The sequence below is a fragment of the Rhynchophorus ferrugineus genome, unplaced genomic scaffold, assembly GCF_030347505.1.
Source record: "Rhynchophorus ferrugineus isolate W39M unplaced genomic scaffold, kcgeb_rfMv2 rfM2, whole genome shotgun sequence".
NCBI lineage: Eukaryota > Metazoa > Arthropoda > Insecta > Coleoptera > Curculionidae > Rhynchophorus > Rhynchophorus ferrugineus.
In genome coordinates, this window is record NW_027472581.1 from 29378039 (window position 1) to 29402696 (window position 24658).

General features: G+C 31.6%; 1 protein-coding gene across 1 annotated transcript; it reads left to right on the forward strand.

The window, feature by feature from the left end:
• The first annotated feature begins 1074 nt into the window (after positions 1-1074).
• LOC143191774 (venom protease) lies at positions 1075-22006 on the forward strand. Its single transcript, XM_076397156.1, has 6 exons — positions 1075-1239; positions 9302-9517; positions 12786-12940; positions 12996-13105; positions 17801-18215; positions 20580-22006. Exons 1-6 carry the CDS (start codon positions 1167-1169, stop codon positions 20757-20759), a joined length of 1149 nt encoding a protein of 382 aa, XP_076253271.1. The 5' UTR covers positions 1075-1166; the 3' UTR covers positions 20760-22006.
• The last annotated feature ends 2652 nt before the right edge of the window (positions 22007-24658 follow it).

Consider the following 24658-nt stretch of genomic DNA (forward strand, 5'->3'; position numbering starts at 1 on the left):
AAAAAATGTGTGTATAAATTTAACAGCTGTCGGATCATTAGTTTGTGAATTATAACATTTTCAGTGAAGCAACTTTTGTTATTGTGAAATAAAAATGGATAAAAAGGAATTTCGCGTGTTGATAAAATATTGCTTTTTGTAGCGATGAGGAGAGCCACATTATTGAAAAAAAATCACTGTTCCAGCTCGAATAAGACCAACCAGATTTCCGTTTGCACTATAATAATCAGACATAACACTGTTTTATTACACCTATTCAGATCGATACAACATGGATTGGCTGATTTGGCCAGAAAGATAGGAATAAGTTATATATACTATAAAAATGGTAGAAAATATTTTGAGTGTTAGAACAATTTTTTTTCATACGACTTTTTGAAGGGAAAAATGATTATAATACATGCAAGCACCTACTAATTGTTTATATTGATGTTGAAACAGGGAACAATATTTTTTCAACATTTTCGACAAAATTATAAATATTTATGACTGCTCTAGTACTAAATCTTAACTTTCTAACTCATTTTACTGACAAGAGGTGGGCCTTATGTCGTTGCTGTTCGAAGTAACTGATTAGAGACGCAACTGATAGAGACGTTTCTGATTTTGACTATTTATTGGCATCGGTATTTTCAATTAAAGCAATCACAAATATTATGCGGCGAATTTAAATTTATCAAAACAACCCAAGCATATTTGCATATAATTTTGGTTGGCATATGAAACCTAATATATTCCATAATAATATATAAAGTCTTCAATATTAACTACCATTTTATCGAATCGATTGGTTCATCTATATAAATTGAAAACAAAGAATATTACATATTTAAACTAAGACATGAGATGCATATATGCAGTCCCAATCTTGTCCGGTTTTTTTTATATAGTTTATATTCAAAGATTACGAATATTTTTTGTCAACAATTACAAATTCTTCTCGTTTCACCACTAATTGGGTTCGGTTTCTTCGTATGAATAACAAAACCGACATATCGGCTTCTGATTTTTATCACCTTGTGATCTGAAATATTCAACTGGGAAACGATTCAATGCCAAACGCGAGTCTTACTCGCGAACCGGTGGAAAGCCCAGTTGGGGTTATATGATGGGAAGGAGCAGCAGTTTTATATTCAGATGCAGAAAGTAACACATACCTTTTAGCGATGGCAGGTATAACGTTGCGCTTGTTTGTGTTTTGCTCTTGGATCTTGTTCAGCAAAAGCGAATTGTTTGAGGGTAAGGAAAGTATCAAATTATATTGTTTTAATCAGGATTAAAATATGTGTTATTCTTAATGTTACTAATAATATATAATAACCAGGAGTAATATTTCTTTACCTGTAATAATAATTAAAGTTACTTTTTTTGATTGTAATAACTGTATCCTATCTTCAGTGACAGAGATTCTGTAGTGACAAAGAGACCTTAAGTAAATTTGATAGTGTACCCTTTTCAATAATGAAATTACTCATTTGATATGCTCTAGTGATTTCATTATAAAGATGCTCGAATTCATCTTCAAAAGTCTGCGTTGCGTTTGTCGACAAGCAATCAAAATATACCACTACTACTTCTATCATCATATATGTTCTGTCATTGTATATTTAGATTCCTACGCATTTATTTCTTGTTTATTTTCTTCTTCTCTATTTTCTTTCTTCTCATTTAGTCTTGATAATTGATGACGTATTTAAAAGCGATATATTAAGTCATTGGGAAACATTTTCTTGGATTTAGTTTTCTTCATCTATATCAAACAATAGTAATCAACATTTAAGAATTACAATTTACTTTATTACGTTTACTTGCGTATTATCAAATATAATTTATTTTAACATCATACATCTAATGCATATGATCGAAGGACAAACTACAGTTAATTGTACAGCCCCAATAATTTCTCGGTTAGAGCTATTTTATTATATTTACATTATTTTCCACACTACCTATGAGATAGTGTTCTAAGCGAGTCTTTTATGCAGTGGTATCCTCCAGTGATGGATCATCCAAGCAATGTATTTTACTTCCATTAGAGAGCATTATTTGCCTTTTTACGTTTAGTTCTTCTTTCCCTTATTGCTGTGTTTCCTTATCTAATCATTTTGATAATATTGTATTTCTTCTTACTTTATTCAGTTACTACCTGTATAAATTTTTCTTGAACTTGACATTAATTGTAGACTCAGTTTTAGTGGTTTCCACTCTCATCACCTTATCTTGGTAATTATCTGCATTGGATTATAATCTCACATCCTGAAAGTTTTATTTAGTCACTGTCACTTTCCCAGTGGTTTATTTAAGCCAATAATGTTGCGAATCACTTTTGATTCGGCACAGGATGGAATTAGTAACACCACTTTTAGTTTTGGAACGACAGATGAACTTTATTTACACCGCTTGTCTTTTATAAAATTTTGAACGGCCTCCACACAAACTAAAACGCCCTCTATTGGTTGTTCTTCTCCTTATCCACATACTAGGAATTTGCTCTTGTACCGACATGAATCGTATATGTAACAAATAGTTAAACTGTTAATTCTCAAGGCAGTACTTTACGATTTCACGATTTCTTAACTTCTTCTTTTGTGTGTCTTATGGAATTCATCCAGACTAAATGAGTTATTGTTGACGTAATACTCTATGGCCATATTATTCATCCATCTGATCTACAGTGTACCTTTTTTAAAGTCTATCTCATTTAAATGTATTAAACATATCCATTTAAATAAGTATAAATTTTAATGTTGCTAATGATGTATAATAACCTGAGTAATGTTTTATAAGAATTAAATTTGCTTTTTATAAATATAATAATAACATTCTTTCTTGAATGGCTCACACGGAGGCTTTGTGGTGATAATATACTTTTTTAATGATAAAATTACGCATATTCAGCTTGCATGAAGTTGTCGATAAACAATTAAAATATAACATTACTACTTATTTTATTATCATATATGTTCTATCATTGTATGTTTGGATTCCTACGCTTTTATTATTTTGTTGTGAAATTGTTTTAATAAATGACGTCAAATAATGCAGTCAATTGTTTAAGTCATTGGAAACAAATTTGTTAGATTTAGTTTGCATCGCCAGTATGAAACAAATGTAATGGTCACCGATTATTAATAATTTTAATAAAGGACTAAACTGAAATACTAATAACACAAGTATATACGGTTTTGGACTTGAGCAACCAAATCACCATCACGTTTTTTAAATTGATTCTAGCTTTCGAAATATTTAATAAAATCATTATTTTACTATCTTTGCCCATTAACGGCCATTTATTGAATTAAATAGTATTCGAAGAAAACAGAAGTTGAACTGAGTTTCTTGTACTGCTTGGGATTTGGTTCACGCGTTAGCGTGAAACAGTAATCACTCAATATGTCTTCTTCCCATAATAATGCTCGTCGTTCGTGTAGCCAACATTTTGCGAGAAAAAATCAATATGTGAATAAGGAATATTTATTTTGAGGGATATTCGAGTTGTAATTCGGTGATTTGTGCTTATAGAGATAGTTTTGTATAACACTTTGATACTATACCATGTTGCTGCTTAGTCAGGCATTAAACATTTCTGTTTACAAAAGTTTTTACTACAACAAAATTAAGATAATGTAAGTACGCGTCTGTGAGAGCTTTTATCATAATTTTTCAACGTTTATCGGGCATATAAATACCTAAATGTAGCAAAAAAACTTTGAATCGATTTTGCAACGTTGTCTCTGCATTTTTATAGGTTATAAAGCATAATCAGGACAAAAAAGAAGTTCTAAATAAAGTTTAATATAAAATAGACAGCTGAAAGCCGTTGTAAGAGCGCGAATTCTTAAACTAGAACCAATCTTCACGCACGGAATGTAGTTCAGGGCTTCAGATAACATTAAGAATCAGTTTCATCTAGTCCAAAAATTGATCCGAATTTATAAACAAGTGCGCATTTGTATTGTACTTATCATATTTGTCTAGAATTGCAGGCAATATTTGAACAAAATTTTAAAAATATTTGATGTAAAAAAACTAACGTAGATGGACCAAGAAGTGTCACCAGCTGCACAACATAGCATTTTGGTTTTGTTTTCTTTCTATATTGAAAGGGAAAAATAAACGAAAATACAAATTTTATGCGGAGATTGGCATGTATATTTCTATACACATTTTATTCTTGTTTATAACCATATTATACCTTCTCCAAAAAAAATGTTTTTTGCTTAGTTATATAATATTATATTGAACAATATACGTTTTTATATTTTTAAAGAAATATTCGTTAAGTTAATAATATTAATTCTTAGTTAATAATATTGGCCAATCCAACTAGTGAGGAAATATAGATAGACAAAACAAATCTCATAAGATAATTAAAATGCGAAATTCGAATCTAAAAAATTACTTTAAAAATTTAATACAAATTAATGGATATTTCTATTTGAATTTTCCATTTTAATTTTTATTTTTTCTATTTCTTAAATTAATTATACTGACACACATAAGATTTCTTTACATCACAATCATCACTGCAGTAGTTTTACAAACAACATAATTATTTGTGGTGCGAGTGTGTTATATCTGGCGAATATGTTCAGTAGTGATACTACTCGCGTTTTAATTATCTGATTTTAGCTATAATTACTGGAACTGCAATAATATAGGTTTGGAAAGTAGCTATCTTTATACATTGAGTATTTTTGCGGATGTTTGAATTTTTAGTTCTACTATTAACGACTGGCTGATTCTCCGTGAGTACATACATGAAAGATATAGGATACATGATACATGAAAAAGTAGGCTTCTTAAACGTATTAGAAGCTGAATAAACATTTGTTCACGCGTTTTTTCTTTATTTTATTTAGCTCATCTTCGATAAACACTTTTCAAGTTCCTTTGTTTCTAAGAAAATGTTTTATATTTTATGTTTCTGTGAATTTAGCTTGTACATTATATCAACTACTAGAATTAAATCCATATGTTTTCTAGTTAGCCCTAACGCTCAAAAGATGCGTGTATAAATTTGATAGCTGTCGGATCATTAGTTTTTGAATTATAGCATTTTGAGTTCTCCTAAAAATCTAACTAACTCCTAAAATATTGTTTTTTGAAGGGAAAAAATACAGTTGAAGCAAATATTTGACTTGATGCCGAGTTTCCGGACACTGCTCCAGGAAAAACAACCATCAAGGATTGGTATGTTAAGTTCAGACGTAGAAAATGGGCACCGGAGACGATGAACGCAGTGGACGCCCAAAAGTAGATGTTACCTATGAAAACATTTAAAAAGACCACAAAATGACTTTGAATGATCGTAAATTGAAATTGAGTGAAATAGCAGATTGTTTAAAGATATCCACTGAACGTATACATCATATCATTCACGAATATTTGAGTATGAAAAAGCTCAGTGCAAAGGGGGTGCCGCACTAGCTCACTTTTGACCAAAAACAACGTCGAGTTGATTATTCGGAACTGTGTTTGAAGTTGATCAAGCGCCATAAACCCGAGTTTTTGCGTCGATATGTGACAATGCATGAGACATGGCTCCATCATTTCACTCCGAGGTCCAATCGACAATCATCCGAGTGGACTTCACACGATGAACCCTCTCGCAACAGTCTGCTGGCAAGGTTGCGGAGTCTGTATTTTGGGATGAGTAATAATTTTCATTGACTACCTTGAAAAAGGAAGGCCAAAAGGAACCATCAACAGCGACTATTATTTAGTGCTATTGGACTTATTATATTGCTTATTGTTATTGCATTTGAAGAAAAAGAAAGTGCTGCTTCACCAAGACAATGCACCGTGTCACAAGTCAGTGAAATGGAAGCGATGGCAAAAATCTATGAATTGGGTTTCGAATAGTTTCCTTATCCACCGTATTCTCCAGATCTGCCACCCATCTCCTGTTCTCAGATCTCAAATTATGCCCGCTGTCGACATTTTTATCCAATGAAGAGGTGATCGCCGAAACTAAGGCCGATTTTGAAGCAAAGAACAAATCGTACTATAAAAATAATATCGAAAAGTTGGAGGATCGCTATAATCAGTGTATCACCCTTCAAGGGAATTATGTTGAATTCAAAAAAATAATTTTGCCAAAAAAATGTGTTTTACTTTGATAGGCCGGGGACTTTTTCCGTCCAATTTTGGTTTTCGTAATTATATCCTATTAATATTCTGTCTTTGCATTGGCGTCATCAACTAATTTTTTCTTGAATTATTCACTTCCTCAGTTCGTTCTAATAACTTCTCAAAGCAAAGCCGAAGCAAATTACGGAATAAATAGAAGCCAGGTGATGATATCGGTTAACGTTTCAAAGAAATTATCAATTTTAATTTGGATACGGTTGACCAACGGATGGACCATATCCGCCATCATTCTTATCTTTTCGTGTTATTTATGGTTATTCCAATAAATTAATAGTCATATTCTCGATTTTCTAGTAAGGTTCTGTTTACTGTGTCTGCGTATAACATATTCTGTAAGATGATTTGATATATTCCAAGATTCTATGGTTTTGACAGATAAACGGTCGCGAGAAGGTTTCTCACTTTTAACAAAAAAATTGAAGCGACTTCAAAAAATAAATAAGGAACTCACTAAAAAGTAAAAAATAAAACAAACTTAGATTTTAAACATAAAAAAACGCTTTAAAATAAAATATGAATATAATAATCGTTGTAATAACCAAAGAAAAATAAACAAAAACTTTATTTAGCCTGTCTATTACACGTATTTTATATTCTTCTATATATACACAATTCAGCTTAACACCGACTCTTAACAAATATATTTGTTTACAATATTTTTTTTACATATTTTAAAGTCTCCTTTTACCAACTATGGGTTTATCTGGACTGGATCAACTGTTTAACATGGGCTCAAAACTACGGTCCTCGGCATTAAGCCTTCCCACTGGCGAGTGACCTATTTAGAAATCATCCCAGAATACATCCGGTCTTACCCAACCTGGTTACTAGCGTCACTGGTATCATTTTCCTTGTCGGATTTTACACTCATGCCTAGAACAATCACAAATATAAATTTACGACCATGCCCCAGCAGGATTCGAACCCACGGCTATCGCAACAGTAGGGGGACCGTCCTGTTGCCTTTACCACTGCGCCACCAAGCCGGCTGTTTACAATATTATTTTAACTACTAGCAACTGATCAGGTTGAAGTCGGTGCCGAGCTCAAACAATACTAAAATAATAAGATAATTTTGTGTCAAATGCATAAAACTAAATTATGAACAAATATATAATTTGTTGCTAACTTTGTTGATTATTTTAGATAAAGAAATATGTAAAACTTTGTGCGTGCCGTTGAAATTTGAGGAATTCCCTCGATTTATCTGGATTCCACCGGTCAGATCCTGTCTTGGTCCTAATGGGACTACCTCGGAAGGGCACTCTTTCGAATAATTTTTTATTCGATATAATTTAGATAATCGGTCCATAATTTAAGGATGCCGAAAAAAAAAATATATTTTAGTCAATATCTTTTCGACCGGTATATCGATATTTTTCAGCCAATAGTTTTCAATATTTTTTATACATTATACAAAAATTTTAAAATTGGTATTTTAAAGGTTTAGTATATTTTGGTACTTAGTTTACTTATTATTTTAAATTTCGCAGTAATTGCAAAAATATTTCGATTTCTTTTCTTTCCATATATCGATATAACGAAACAATGCATACACTTTTCATAATATTAAATTATTAAGACCTGTAGTCCTTCCATTGAAAATGTCTTTCTATTTCAGCATTTATAAAAGCCTGACCTTCGCGGAATCTTGTACGTTTAAAGTATTTGCGTTATTTCTACAAAACATTTATTCTTACTTCTATAATATATATGTAGATTAGCAGCTATTAATGCAAATAATGCGTTATTTACACTATATTCATATATCTTATAAAATTACCTGTTGTATTCAATTTAACTTTAACTATAAAATTATTAGGCACATGAAAATATAAGTTATGACTTATAAAATGGCTTAAAATACAAAAACTATTTTATATTATGGAAAATAGAGACTTGTTGAAAGACGATATAAAATGACATTGCGGATTTAAATCTATTCGAACAAAAACCAAAAAACACAATTTAGGTAGTCAGGCCTATTAACAGACGCCTGGTATAAAATCTTCCTCTAAATGAGATGACCAAAGGGATGTACGTGACCGTTGTCCCATCCAGACAGCTTGTAGTTAAATTACTTGTATTAACTGTACTTGCGTCTGCCAAGTTTGCTTTGTTGAACTTCTGTATGCACTTTTTCTATCCAAATTTCCACAGTATACTCTGCATGGAATGGTTTCCCAAGTTTTGATGAATTTATATCTCAATAGTATACGACTGAGAAACTGATCTACTACAATCTGCCTTTTGGGTGGTCGTTTTTTTCGTTTTTAGTGAACTCCGATGTTTTTCAAAATTTCAATGTTTCTTAATTGAAATAATTTATGGCGGGGGGTGACCAGCTACCAATTTGACCAGCTACACCTAGGACTTATTTGAGTAACTGTCAAACGATTACCAATCCAATGTGAAGCTGTCTTTTTTTCTTGATAATTAATTTGATTTCGGTTATTTGAATGGATATAAAAGAGAATAGCCTTATGGTTTCTTTGGAATTCTTCCTGATTACACAAGCTATGTAATATTAAATAATTGACACAAAAAATATTAGTTTATTTAAGAAAACTGTCATATTTTATTGACGGAAGAGGTGACTTGTTGAATGGCGAAATGGAATAAAAAACACTTTTTATACTACTAAGTTTTGTAAAATCAAAATCTTCAGTTTTTCTTTTTTACTCGTCCATCTCTCGTCAGTTCTACATTCCATATTCCACACCTTCATATATATATTTCCAGCTTGTCATTGTTTCTGTACGTCTTCCCTTTTACCTTTTACCTTGAATTAATTTTGTATTTTTTCACCATTTTTACTTGCCATGTAAATGCCTTTTGTTACCTGCATCACCACACTTTCCCATTATCTCTTCTCTCTCATCAACCAATCTATTTGCAAGTTCCATGTCCATACCTCTCTATCCACAATTTCGGTAATAGATCGGTAAATTAAAAGTATCGCAGAAAATTCTTAAATATCTTTAAGAATATATAAATAATATATTTTTGGTTAATCTCAACAATATACATTTCTTTATGTAAATGAACCCTGTTAAAATAATTAAGTTTTTAACTGATTACCCTATGAAATACCTCTTATTATTTATTATTTTAGAATATATTGTTAATTATATACATTTCTTTACAGGTAGCACTTGCGTTGTGCAGGGTACTAACCGTAAAGGGATTTGCAAACTACTTGGGGAATGTCAAGAAGCAATCGATGGAATAAAAAAAGGGAAATTTCCACAGATTTGTACCTTTATAGGAAAAAATGATTATGTATGCTGTCCAGTAAGCGAAAAACTAAATAATTCAGCAACAACAATTAGTACACGAAAAACTGGTGAAATATCATCGACAAGTAAGTTGTTCCATGTACAATTATATATTTATGTTTTGTTTTTTTTTATAAGAACGCTATATGGTTAATGTTAATATAGGGAATCTCACAAAGCAGGCAATGAAAACAAAACAGCGTATGAATTTTGTTTATATTATTAGTTACTTATATATTTTGAAATAACCTAACCTAACTGTTAAATTTGGCAGTTTTTATATTCCTTTACCTAAAATAACAGTTTTCCATTTAGGATTATTCATTTATTCATTGTACGCAGACGTAATGATGGAACGCTCAAATTTTCGACATTAATTCATTTCTACCTTTAGAAGCCTATCAAACACTTTCAGAAACCTATGATGATGCTGCTTCATAATATTCCAATTGTCCGTTTGGACTTCAACGGTTTAAAAGGGATGATTTTGATATCAATGACAATAAACGATACAGAGGGTCAAAATAGTTAGATGATAATGAATTGCAAAACCTATTAGATGAAAATTCAGTTCAAACTCATAAATAATAATTAGATAGCTTAGCAACCGATGAATCAACTGCTTGAAGATATTTACATGTAATGGTAGAGATCCAAAAGAAGGAAAAATGGCCACCATACAAATTGACTGAAAATGTCATTTCAAACCGTTTGGACACCGCGGTTTCGTTACAATTTGAGTAGCGATGATAGCTATGGATTATCCAGAAGAACCATCCACATCAAAGTGGAATATTTTTGGCTATAAAGCTTTGCTGTGTAAATGATGGGATCAGCAAGCAGTTACGAACTACTAAAACAATTTAACAAATTGAACAACGTAATGGATGTCTCGATAGCAAGCATAAATTATTTTGATCAAAATATATTGATTGTACGGATTATTCTCAATGTATACCTTTTTAAAGCGAAAAATGCATTATCCTTTAGATCCAATATCATTTTATTTAGCTATATATCATTATTAAAACTAATTAGTATATGTTTGTGTTTATGCATAAATAGGCGATATTATAAAAAATTTACTATGCATTGTCATTTTTTCACACAAAGCAGTAGACGTTAGCAAGCGCCAGATTCCTAGTTTAGTGGAATATATACGCGCTCTAATTAATTTCTTAAACTTATTTGAATTCCATCTTGCTTTTTCTTATTTTGTAATAAAAAAGTTGAAGTCGTGGGATTTATGAAACTCTTAATTCGAAATCTTAGTTACTTTACATTCGAAAAAAAAATTCAATTGTAGAAACATCCTACAAAGTATTATTTTGTGTTATAGTTACAATTTCAGAACCCTACGTTTTCCGTTATCTACACCACGTAAAATGTTCCAGATATTTAAATGCAGCGAATATTAATTAGTGAACAAAAATGTTCATCAACTATTTGACGTCAAATCTGACTTTTTTTTGGTTTTGACATACAACAAAATTCTAACGTAAATAAAATAATAAAACAAAAATAGTGTTATCAAATACAATATATTTTATAATTATGGATATTCATGACTTAAACTACAGTTAATTATAGAGCTACAATAGTTCGTAGGTTAGGGTTGTTTTATTATATTTACTTTGTAGTGTTTTCCATACCACCTATGATGTAAAGTTCTAGAAGCGTTCTTTTTATGTAGTGATATCCTCTGAAGGCCTAATCTAACCTAATTAACAATTGTATATCCAAGTAACATATGGTGTATTCAAAGTTTATTTTTGTATGCGTCATCAAAATTTATGACGTCAAAACATCGCAATGTTGCCGCATCAACTCTGAGTTTTAGTTCAGTGTGGCTTTATCATACAACAAAATTCTAATCTAAATAAAATAACTGAACAAAATTGTTATGAAATATTTTATTTTAACACTATAGTACATCTAAAGAGTACTATTGCTTTAAAAAAATTTGCATACGTCTGACAACTGGGCGACTTTGACAGGCTCATTCATTTACGCGTTCGACGAATAAAAAAAATGTGTCTCTTCTTAACTATAATAAAATGAGAAGGAAAATACTGTCTTATTCTAAAACGAATTTACAAATTGAGACAGGCAATACAAACATATACAAATAAACTTTGAATAGACTATATTTTACTTTCGTTAGAGATTACCTTTTTTTGTTTAGTTCTTGTTTCCTTCGATAATGTGTTCCCATCTTACGTTTCCTTGTCAAGTAATTTTAATATAACTGCATTTATCCTTATTTTCTTCTCTCACTTCCTGTGTCAATTTTTATTGCAAAATTCTACCGATTTCCTCTCTAACTTCTGATTAAATAACTGCTTACCATACAATCTTTAAAAACATTCGTATTCATTCTCCTCTCATACAATGCTCATGTATGTTATGAACAATAACGTACAATGCTTGTTTCCACAAGACCAAAACATTTTTTATTACGTGTTTTTCTTAAAAAAAAGTAAATTAAATAAAACATAAGCATTTAATTTATATTTTTATTAATAATTAATATTTTTATTATTTTTAATTTGAAAATAATGCAAAGTTTACGTTCAAAATGAAAAGTGTTAAGTTAACAACAATTATACTTCTAAAATTAATAACTGAAATAACAACTGATGAATTATCGAAGGTATACCACGTTATATCACTATTCATTTTACTGGATTTATTAAATTTTAAAAGAATTACCAAATTATTCTGGTTTATTAAATTTGTTCTAATTTCCCATATATTTTATCAACGCTACGGCAAGACATGATTGTTTAACTGTAACTTGTCTGCATTACCTATAAACTCAAATAACCCACTAAGAAATCTACATCCTTTATTTCATTATATTCCGTATCCTTATATATAAAAATTTCTTAAGATATGCTTAAATCATAGCTTTATTTTTAATATGACATTGTATTGGGATTTTCCATTATATTTAAAAAATAGACAAGCGGGCTCGATAATCGTCTGACAGAAACAGTACATCCAGCATAAAGACGTAAAATTTTGTCACCACGTAGGTGTAAGCACGTATTGCGTAAACAATTCATAGATCTATAAATAGCCGAATTGACAGATATGTGTGGTTACCTGTCTGTACGTAATTTTTATTTTATATATTTGTGATATTATATGTAATAACAGGTCAATTGAAATGTCCTGACACATAGATGGCGATAAACACATAGATGGAATTTTCGAATTTTGTATTAAATCAGACAAAAATATTACAAGCATATTTGAAAAGGTTAAATATATTTTGATGTTTGTGTATTCTGTATCATGTTTATAGGTTTTTTTCCATTTACTACAATCAAAAAATGCTTTATTTTTTAGAATGTAAAGAATACCATCAGTATATATGGAAAGTAGAAGCAAATCCTACATTGAGAATCGGCGGTGATGATTTGGTAGACTACGACTGTCCCTTCGAGAGAGAGAAATTAATCGTTGGCGGTTCGCCAGCTCAAAGCCGAGAGTTTCCTCATATGGTACTAATATTTTATTTAATGTAGTTTATTATCTGATAGTAAATAACTGTTACAGGTTCAAATTGGTTATGATATAGACAATGAGATTAAATGGGCGTGTGGAGGAAGTCTAATAAGTGATCAATATGTCCTCACTGCAGCTCATTGCTTGGATGATCTAAATCAGTAAGTTTACATAGCTTCGATTAATGGTGCATCATCCAAAAATTATTAAGATATTTCGATTAAGCAAAGTATTAAGTGTTTGCATGTATTATCAGCGATATCTATTGCACTTTGAAGTACATACTATTATTTAAAGCATGTAACAGGTCAATTAAAAAGTTCTCGGCCTGACACATAGATGGCGCTACTAGAATTAAATCCATATCCATATATTTTAGTTAGCCCTAACCCTCAAGAGATGTGTGTATAAATTTGACAGCTGTCGGATTATTAGTTTGTGAATTATAGCATTTGGAGGTAAGCAACTTTTATTATTGTGAAAAAATGGATAAAAAGGAATTTCGTGTGTTGATAAAATAATGATTTTTGAAGGGGAAAAATACAGTTGAAGCAGCAAAAACTTGGCTTGATGTCAAGCGTCCGGACACTGCCCCAGGAAAATCAACCATCAAAGATTGGCGCGCTAAGTTTAGACGTGGTGAAATGAGCACCGAAGACGGTGAACGCAGTGGACGCCCAAAAGAGGTTGTTACCGACGAAAACATTTAAAAATCCACCAAATGATTTTGTATAACCGTGAATTAAAATTGAATGAATTAGCAGACACTCTAAAGATATCAACTGAACGTGTACATCATACCATTCACGAATATTTATGTATGAGAAAACTCTGTACAAAGTGGGCGCCGCGCGAGCTCACTTTTGACAAAAAAAAACGACGAGTTGATGATTCGGAGCAGTATTTGAAGATGATCAAGTGTAATAAACCCGAGTTTTTGCATAGATATGTGACAATGGATGGTTCCACCATTTTACTCCGAAGTCCAATCAGTAGCCATCCGGGTGGACTGCACACGATGAATCCGCTTCAAAGCGTGGGAGAACTCAACAGTCAGCTTGCAAGGTTATGGCGTTGTATTTTAGGATGCGCATGGGATAATTTTCATTGACTACCTTGAAACAGGAAGGAGCATCAACAGCGGCTATTACATAGCTTTATTGGACCGTTTGATAGACAAACTCGCCGAAAAAAAAGTGCTCCTTCATCAAGATAATGTACCGTGTCAAAAATCCATGAATTGGATATCGAGTTGCTTCCTGATCCACCATATTCTCCAGATCTCACCCCCAGCGACTATTTCCTGTTCTCATATCTGACAAGAATGCTCGTTGATAAGAAATTTTCGTCGAATGAAGAGGTGATAACCCTTGAAGGGAATTATGTTGAATAAAAAACTAATTTGGCCAAAAAAATGTGTTTTACTATGGTAGGCCGGGGACTTTTCAATTGACCTGTTATGTTTGTATGTTAGAACATATTAACATATTAAATTGTCGAACAAATAAATACTTTTTTCGCAGATTAGAAAGTTATATTAATAGATGAGAATTTATAATTATTAAATGATTTACTGATTTTCATTGATTTTTGAATAATTGATAAATAGTTAAGTGAATGAAATGGCATATTAAACGTAACTATTGACTTTTCAAACCATAAATGTTCACATAATAGTTACATAATTCATTGCATTAGTCATTAAAACTTATGACTTAATGACATATACATTAAAAATATATAAATAGTTTAAAATGTTTACTAATTTAGTGTGAATACTTTATAATTTCTTCCAATGTATTCTGCATATTTTCATTACTTGGTGTATTCACATAATCTTTATCTTTTAGTCCGTATTCCTCACATAAAATATAAAATAAAATACAATAAATATATCACGGTTATTTGGCAAACGAATAATTTCTTTACCTATATCTTTAAAGAAAATTTCATTGTTCTTTACATATTTATATCACAGAATTTCTTTTTACAATTACCTCTACTACAGTGTGTATATCACTATATTTTACTATATTAATTCCTATCAATTCTTAAAAAATTAAAAATGGATTGATTAAAATGAGCAAAAAAACAACGATTATACGTTTGTGGCGAATACATCTCAACAATTATTAAATAAACTATAACTTTTTAAAAATGAAGTTTATAAAGTAAATATTCAGAATAATTGATATAAGATTCAAGACAATTTCTTCTATTTGTCATATGTATGCAAATTATTTAGTTATTTTCATGTTGACACTCTATTTTCATTACTTCTTTATGTGCTCGTATAATATTTATATTTTATCCATAATTCTCACCTAAAATATATACTGAAAAACAATAAATACACCGGAATTACTCTGCCTAAATTTTTAAATAAAAAAGCATCGGTCTTTCTTTTTTAAATATATATTTTAAAGTCTCCTTTTTACCAACGAGGGTTTATCTGGACTGAACCTACTGTTTAACGTGGGTAAACAACTTATAAATCATTCCAGAAGACATCTGGTCTTGCTAAGCCTGGTTACTGGCGTGACTGGGATCATTTTCCTTATCAGATTTTACAGTCTTGCCTAACGGCAATCACAAATGTTAAACGATTACAAATATTAATGTCGACCATGCCCCAGCAGGATTCAAATCCGCGACTATCGCAACAGTAGAAAGACCATCCTGTCGCCTTTACCAGTGCGCCAACCAAGCCGGCGTCGGTCTTTCTTAGTTGTTTCCATCTTTGATCTTTAAGTAAACAGCTGTGAGTTATTTCCTGTTAGTAGATATATTTATTTCAAGCTATTATTTTACGTAACTTTGGAATTTTGTCCTTGAAGATAGCTCATCTTTAATTTGCCTTATATCGCTTTCGTTAATCTACTGATTTCTAGTTTTTCTTATATCCCACGTAGAAACTAACAACTCAGCAAGAAATGAGGAATTAAAATTACATGAAGCTATTTTATAATTGTTAATATTCTTTAGAATACTCATTTTAATTATTGATGCACAAATTAATTTACTTTTAACCTACAATGTTTGGTTAGGAAGCGCATTTACTAATGAAATTTGAAATGAATTAAAAGTTAACACTACTTAAAATTACAAAAAAAAACACTCTTAATAACTGTTAGAATTACCTCCAGTACTATATCTTGAGAACTATATTTATTACTATCAGTTCATAAAAAACAATAATTTTTCTTAGCTGCTCTATGTTCACCAGACGTCAAATTAAATATAAAGTAGCTGGTTGATTTAAAAATCGACATCATTTGCGAACAAAGAAAACAGAATCTGTGTTAGGATGAAATTTTCGCATAGGTCATATTTCTCTCTCACAGCTGAATAAATCTTCCGATAAAATAGACACATTAAGTTTTTGCTCCTACAGAAAATGTGAAATAGATGATTATACTGTTCTTAATCGTTTTTTAGCTACACTTGCCGTAGCTCTGTAACAATCCCAACAATACGGGAATAACCGAAAGTTAACATAAAATATTATACAACACTGTTTAAAATTAAATAACTTCGTTTAATAATGTTTTAACATATTCACTTTTCGTTTTAAATAAAAAATGCAGATATTTGTCTTTGGATTTAACGTTATCCGGGTGGCATTTTGCGGTACAGCGTTGCCAGATCTTAATTTTAAAAACTACGCGTCCGGAGCTGGCAGCGCGTCGACCAGGTCCAATGAAAATAGATCCTAAAATAATTGTTTGTACATTTTGTGCCTCCGATCTCACGGCTATTCCTGGTTGCCTGATTTGGACGTATTTGGTTTTATTGAAATTTACTTATTTGTAGCGCATATTTTTTTTTGATCTGGCCTAAAACCAAGCGGATTTATCCTGGAGTGTTGGACCAGGTTCGGGCGTTTTCACATCTGCCGGCACCGACACGGCATCGTATTTTGTTTTTATCATTTTCATTAGTCTTGTCCCATATACAAGATTTTGATTCTATTAATTCAATTAGTGTTACAATATCATATTTAAAGCTAGACATTTTCCTCTTTTAGCCTTAAAAATATATCTGTATACAATAAAAATCGGCACCGATACGAGTGGACCGATTGCTTCCCGTCGACATGCCGTTGCCGGCAACGAAACGATACCGACATATTGGCGAGTGTGAAAGGGCTCCATTTGTTTACGTGAGATTACGCGTCCACTGATATCATTGTCGTGTCGGTGCCGGCAGACGTGAAAACGCCCTATGGGGGCAAAAGTTATGACCGCAGCGATGGATGAGGTCATTGGAAAAGGGGGAGGTTAGCGGTGACGCGGTGCTACGCTCCTAGCATGTCGACCAGATCGCGAACAAGCGCGTTTTCAGAAGAACTTGAGCTGATTTGTTGTTTGTGGAATGATTGAGATATGAAGTGCTTGATTTCTGGAGTGTCAGTATCCCTATGAATTTGATTATTTCTGACAAACCACGAAGCGGTTAAGATTATCCTCAGGAAGTTGCGTATATTGCATAAAAATTTTAAATCTAAAATTTCTTCCTCCCTATAATATTTAGTCGTGCCAAATTTTACGTCTACAGGTGCTCCCATTTTCTTCAAAATAGGATGCAATATTTTCGCTAAGCCGATCAATATATAGCACAAGAAGAAGATACTAACAAATTTATTTGATGATATCATGTCACTTTATTTATATTATTATTATTCCTCGGACTCTAATACATAATTAGCTTTTGGTTCGCATAATTCGTTTGAAATGTATATGACTCCTAAATTGATCTGAGATTCAAGAATTGTTATTAACATATTATTACAAGATTATCGTACACAATTAGATTTTGCGTATTTTGTACGCAACTATATGTTTAATGTTTTCCAGTGGATTAGCTGAGCATGCAAGAATGGGTATCACTGATATTGAAGACGAAGATCACCTGCAACAGTTTCGCATACAACAACGTATACCTTATCCCGACTACCAGGAACTATCGCATTATCACGATATTGGTTTAGCGAAACTAAATTCACCCGCAAATCTAAGTACGTGGGTTAGACCAGCTTGCATTCACAATCAATACTCCATCCAATACACGAGGTCAATAGCGAGCGGCTGGGGGCGAACGGGTTTTGGTGATCCAGATAGCCCTACTTTAATGAAAATAGTACTGGAGATGTTCGATCAAAAGAAATGCAATAGCTCGTATGAGAGCGGGACCATTAGATTACGCGAAGGCATCAAAGACGATATCATGCTTTGCGCAGGCTCATCCACAGAATTATTAGATACTTGTCAGGTGAGTAAAATATAGCTAGAGGAAAGTAACTAAATAATGTAATTCTGTCATTTAATTTTTTTGATCCAAAAATCACTATACAGACAAAAAACTATTTAAAAATCAATATTTTATTAACATAATATTAATCAGTTATGCATATTTAGTTAAAACAGTAATATTTTAATATTTAATTTGATAAACTATATTGTTAAAATTGAACATTGAACAAAATTGCAAAATAGGTTCCAAATATGAGTCCAAGCTGTCACCAACAGTATCTTCTAAGAAAATAACATTCATGTTGTGTTTATCCAGTAAGAGATAAAATAATTTTGGACATTGTAAGATATTAATTATTTTGCTTGCACAAATCACATATCCAAGTGTCTAATTCTGGTTTTGTACAGTCATTATGTGCTCAGAGCCCACACATCAAGCATTTAATCCAGAGTTCTCCTCTTGTGTTTTCTGAAAAAAGTTGCTTGCAGAACACACATTTTGCATCTACAAAGTCAAGCGATTATTATTCCATTACTGACTGATTCAAATTCCTCTTTGCTGTCTGTCACTTTATTTTTTGTTTGTTTTTCTTATTTTTAGACTCTTTTTTTCTGTTTTTGGTTTTCGTTTCATTTTCAATTTTTTTCAACGAAACCACAGTGGATTTTTTTCGCCTATTTGACGTCTTTATGATTTTTTCTTGGTATGGTACTCATTTGGTAAGGAGCTAGTAGACTTAGGCTGCTACAATCAGTTTTGGAGGACGATGGTGTGTAGGTTCATGTCTAGTTCCAGATGTAGATGCTTATGTTTGTTTGTCATAACAAGACGCTGAAGGTTCAAACAGAGAAGTATATCTTGTTTCAGATCTAGATCTTGAGAATTAAGTTACGGTATAAATCAAATTGTCGCCATTAAGCATTGTAGTCAATATTGATTGGCATTTATGCTGAGTCTGCGATTGCTATCTGGCTATGATTTTGTTGGAGTAACATCTGTGCATCCATCTTTAACAGCTGTTTGTTTCGCAGCAATATAAGCTACATCACTGAATATAGTCCTGTAGCGCGAGACCAATTAACTGCAATTTCACCAGTTTGAACTTTCATATAAACTTTTCCGAATAGCTCCACAATGTCAAAAGGATTCAGTGTTCTGTTGCAGTTTCTTATCCGGATTCGTATTATTTCGTTATAGTAAAATTTTAATGGTGTCATAAACGATTTGTCTAAAAGCTGCAACCTGTGTATTGTGTGGGGTGGTAAAGACATTATATCAAAGTTATTTTCTCTAGCTGGGTTTATTAATCAATATTCCTGATGTGGCTGAATTTTCCATCTAATATTAGTAGAACTCTTGATTATGGTGTTGGGTTTGTATGTTTTATGAAGTGTTTGAACCATTCTATAAAAATGTGACATTCTAGCACATTACATTTGTTATCAAGGAATCTCTTTCAGCAGAAATTAATGAGGTTATTTGCCCCTTTTCTGGTCCAATTACTGCTGGAATTCTACTTTCTACAATTGTTAGATCGGATTCATCAACGTTGTTGATATGATTTGTCGAATAGTTACTTTTCTCGTACATATCGTCCAAAAGTTGAAAAAAAATTCAGCGTTTTCTTCATTAAACCTAAATTCTTTTGCAAGCGACATTGTAGTAGGCTGTAGGCTTTCTAAGTGACATTTTCCAACTATATACCTAACACTGTTTTGCTGACTAATGTTGCGGCAGTCGTTTCTTTAGGAGGAACCTCAATTTTCAAGCTTAAGCCCTGCAAAATCGTACTTAATACTTTGAAAGTTGTTGCTGCTAGGGTATCCATTTTCTTCTCGAGAACCAACTTTATAGCTTTCACAATTTGTTCTACATACCAATTTTTCTTTAATTTTTTTTTTGATTTTGTCGGTAATACTTTTTATATCGAAAATGCGAAATAATTAACTAAGTACTAGCATAGTAAAGTGACGTAAAAATCAAAAAAGAACATAAATAAGCAAAGATCAAAGTAATCACAGAAATTGAAGTGAATCCATGAAGTGCATTGCGGGTCCAGTCGTAGCAATTCAAACGAGCCAATCAAACGCCTCGAATGGACGATTGCTATGCTTGTAGTGTTTGCAATGAATACAGTTTTTTCTTTATTATTTCTATGGTGACAATTAGCGATTGTTTATAGTTTTTTAGTAGGAATTCACTGACATTTTCATAGTGATAATTTTTATTTTATTAAAGTGCATGCGTTATTCCTCGAATGTTGTCTTGTTGTGACATCATTGGGAATTTAAATTAACATAATAAGAACTGTACACCAGCGACAAAAATACCAATAACTTATGAATAAGCATCTCACCTAATGAGTTAATTAATCATTTTTAGGGTGACTCTGGTGGACCTCTACAAGTGTATAAAGGAGAAAATAAGGAGCAAGCATGTCTCTACGACATCATAGGAGTAACAGTATTTGGAAGAGCTTGCGGTTTAGTCAAAAACGTGCCAGGTGTCTACGCTAGAGTGTCATATTATGTCAAATGGATAGAGGATCACGTCTGGCCATGATAATATTATCAGGACTTTGTAAATTAAGTGCCAAATGATTTAAAAAAATTATGGTATATAGGACCATTTTCTATCAATCTGTTAGTTAATTTTATTATGTTATTATTTATGTTGCGATCGTAATTATTCTTAAATTATTATTTGATTCCATTATTTGAGAAATAATCATTTATTTAGTTCATCAAAATCAAAACGCCTTCAAGCAACTTCTTCAACTGTCAGTATACTTTAGAGCACATACTTTGTCCTAACTAGCGTTAACTTAAAAAATTAGTGGAATGAAAACAGTAAATAATGTAGGAATTCCTTCTCGTACTAATTTTGAGAGAGAAAAGGACATATATAATTATTCGGATCTCTATATTTATTTCTTCTGTTCATTTCAAAAGGACTTTATGTTGACAAGCGGCAGTGTAAAATGAATTTGATATTTTAATGACATTGTGGATTTGTAACAATACAATAATAGTTCTAAATACGCATTTGACGTATTTTTTTAATATTTGAATTTAAAGTTTTTTTTAATATAATATATTACATAGAATAATATATAGACAATACAATAATATTTAAAAATATATTTCTCATAAATATTAAAAATAAATTAACTTATAATTAATTTATGATATAATTATCAAAATGTCAACTATTTAACTAACGCACCTTATTTGAACAAAGTAATAGTGTTAAAAGTTAAACTGGAACATTTTTATATTGCCATTCGTTAAAGATTCAATGAAAAGTTAATCAAAATTAATAGCTGAGTGACATAAAGACAGTTAAAAGTATTTTACTATTTATCAATAATTTTTTTCTTTTTATCCTATTACATTTATGAATAATCTTGAATTTTTTTTCAATATTAAATGTTCCCAAATGCTAAAGAAAAATACATAAAACCATACATTTACATATAAAGATATATAATTTAATAATAAATGCTTCATTACTATGCAGTCTACAATGCATATATATCTATCTATAGTACAAAATATTAAATATCTACAATGCAAATGGTAACTCTCAATTCATGTTCATTAAAGTAATTATAAAATTCAATCATGTGATCATCGAAGAATTTATTGTTAATTATTGAATTATTTAATAGTCTTAGTTTTAGTTTATTAATTTATTATATTTTTTAAATATATTATTTTATCACATTTATTATTAATTCAGACTAAAATTTATTAACCGAAATTATGTTTTTGCTTATAAATAAATGAAACCTAAGAATTTCTTAAAAATTTGTTTGTTATGAATGTTGTATTTTTGTTACTATTACTGCTTAATCAATTATTATTTGAATGATTATTTTGTCACCTCGCAGGAAAGAAATAAGATACCTTTGTGATGTATCGTGCCTGCTGATGAAAACTGGATCGACTACGATAGTCCCAAGCGCAAAAAGACATAGTTTAGTCCATCCACATACACACCGACTAACGAGCTGTTAAACCCGAACGAAACTGATATCCGACATCAATTGAACAAATAGGAATGGTGTATTGTCAAAAAAAAACAATTGATGGTATGAGATGCAAAGTGATCCTTGTGTATTACAACGCTCGGCCACACGTTGCAAGACTTGTGAAGGATACAGGGTTGCAGCGAACTCACCTGATACAGTGCCCTCCGATTACTGCTTGTCTAGATCGATTCAAAATCGCTTGGTTGACGCAAGGTTTCGAAATGTTCAGTGAAATGAATACCGATTGAAAATTGAAAAAAAAAAGAAATTTCACCAGAATCATCGGCGATGTATGATTTGCATATTTCTGGTATTCCTAGCTGTCATTTCAATGAATACTACCCTGTTGCCACGAGTTTTTTTTATGATAACAATACAACACTGCTTTGCGGAATACCTGAATATATTGGATGCAGGTCAGTGTATTTGTCATCCTGTTTCACAATAAAATATCTGTCTGTTAGGTATGATTTGATTAGTTGAAAGTGCGTATGTGGCAAAATCTTTTTCAATTTAACATGCAGTCCTATGTGCCACACGTTGTCAAAGACTTGAGATATATCGAAAAATGCTGCGAAGCAATATTTTTTATCATTTAGGTTTTCATTAATTTTGTTGACTAATCTATGTATTTGTTCGGTTTTCCGTGTTTATTACGGAAGCCAAATTGATGGTCTGATAATATTTCTATCTTCTATGATTATTTTGAGTCATTTAATATATAATTTTTTAAAAAATTTTAGAGATCACAGATAAGTAGGCTTATATGACGATAAGAGGAGACGTTCCCTGATTTTTTCCTGGTTTAAGAATCATGATGATTTAAGTTTCCAAGTGCTAGAAAAGCAATTAAGACTTATTATGGCATTAAATATAAACGTTATTAATTTTATGCACTTTTCTGAGAGATATTTCAGTATTCTTCCAGTAATATTTCAGTATTCTTCCAGTAATTAAGTCAAACCCAGGGACTTTTTAGCAATGATTTGAAGCAAATGAGTACATTGATGAGAATAAATACTCGCCATCGTCGTTAGCAAGTTAGCCTTTTAGGATATATGATATGGCTCGGTGAATGGAGGCAAAACAAAATGAAACAGTGGTGTTTACATTATGTGACCGTTATTTATTGGCTATATAAAAAAATGTGAAAAATACAAATGATAAAACGGATGGCAGCGGAGTTACCTGTTGACGAGGCTTAGGCAGTCGATGGTGGCACGTTTAAACCAAACGCTAGTCGAGTACTGAATGAGTCTAATTATCCTTCAATAACATCCCAGATATACGTCTCGGGGTTGCCGCCAGCTATTCGTTATCGGGTTCTAGTTGGCGCTGCTGGCACCCCGCCCGTGTTCAACATATGGGATTATATTTCTGGGTATTTTGTAGACCGTTATTCCACGACGTAAAATTCGACATGCCTCAAGGTCGCTACAGCCTAATGACTGATAGCTATTACAGCAAATACAAAATAGCCGTCTGGAATGCTAATAAACTCCAGCAATATGCCAGGGAATCATGAAGATATCCGAAACACGTTTTACGTATCGAAATTATTTATGGATTCCGAAATACAAGCTATATCACACAAAACACTCAGGTGATAAAGCATATAGAGGAACATCCACAATTATCCGCGAAAACATAAAACACTATGAAAGAGAATTCAGCGAGGACCATTTACAAGCCACCAATGTAATCATTGAAGAAGTACACGGGCCATTAACAATGAGTGCTGCCTATTGTCCACCTAAACACAACAACAAGGCAGAACAATATCATGGTTTCTTTAACACGCTAGGTAATAGATTCATTGTCGGAAGAGACTACAATGCAAAACATGTAATGTGGGGTTAGAGATTAATAATACCAAAAGGCAAAGAATTGGTCAAACCAATGAACGCACATAATTTACAGCATATCTCTATTAATGAGCCAACATATTGGCTGTCCGATAGAAATAACATTTCCGATACTATAGACCTTTGTATTACAAAAAATATTGACAGCAAAAAGTGCCAAGCTGAATCATGCTTTGATCTATCATCTGATCACTCACCAGTTATAATAGTCAACTCAAATATTATCAACAAAACCAAACCAAACAACAAACCTTCTGCATAACTCTAAAAGTAACTGGCCATTATTTAAAGAGAAACTAGACAGCCTAAATTTACCTCTCAAATTTGAAAAAGATACAGAAACAGCAGCAATAAACATCAACAACACCCATTAATACCTGGTATTGATAATAATACCTGGGTTAGAAATGATAAAGACAAGGTAATCAAAAATAAATATAAAAATAATAAAATTCTCTAAAGTTTTCTCTAATCACTAAATCCGTACTCGTCTGAATTATTCGCAACAGCAGAAAATAATGGTCAGAAATGAGAAAATAATAGTTAAATTTCTTAACACTCCT

Bases quoted from the DNA above. Each gene is read 5' to 3' on its own strand.
- LOC143191774 (XM_076397156.1), top strand. From the start codon at position 1,167: ATGGCAGGTATAACGTTGCGCTTGTTTGTGTTTTGCTCTTGGATCTTG. The intron at 12,941-12,995 runs GTACTAATATTT...TAACTGTTACAG, and splicing joins GCCGAGAGTTTCCTCATATG to GTTCAAATTGGTTATGATAT. The intron at 13,106-17,800 runs GTAAGTTTACAT...AATGTTTTCCAG, and splicing joins TGCTTGGATGATCTAAATCA to TGGATTAGCTGAGCATGCAA.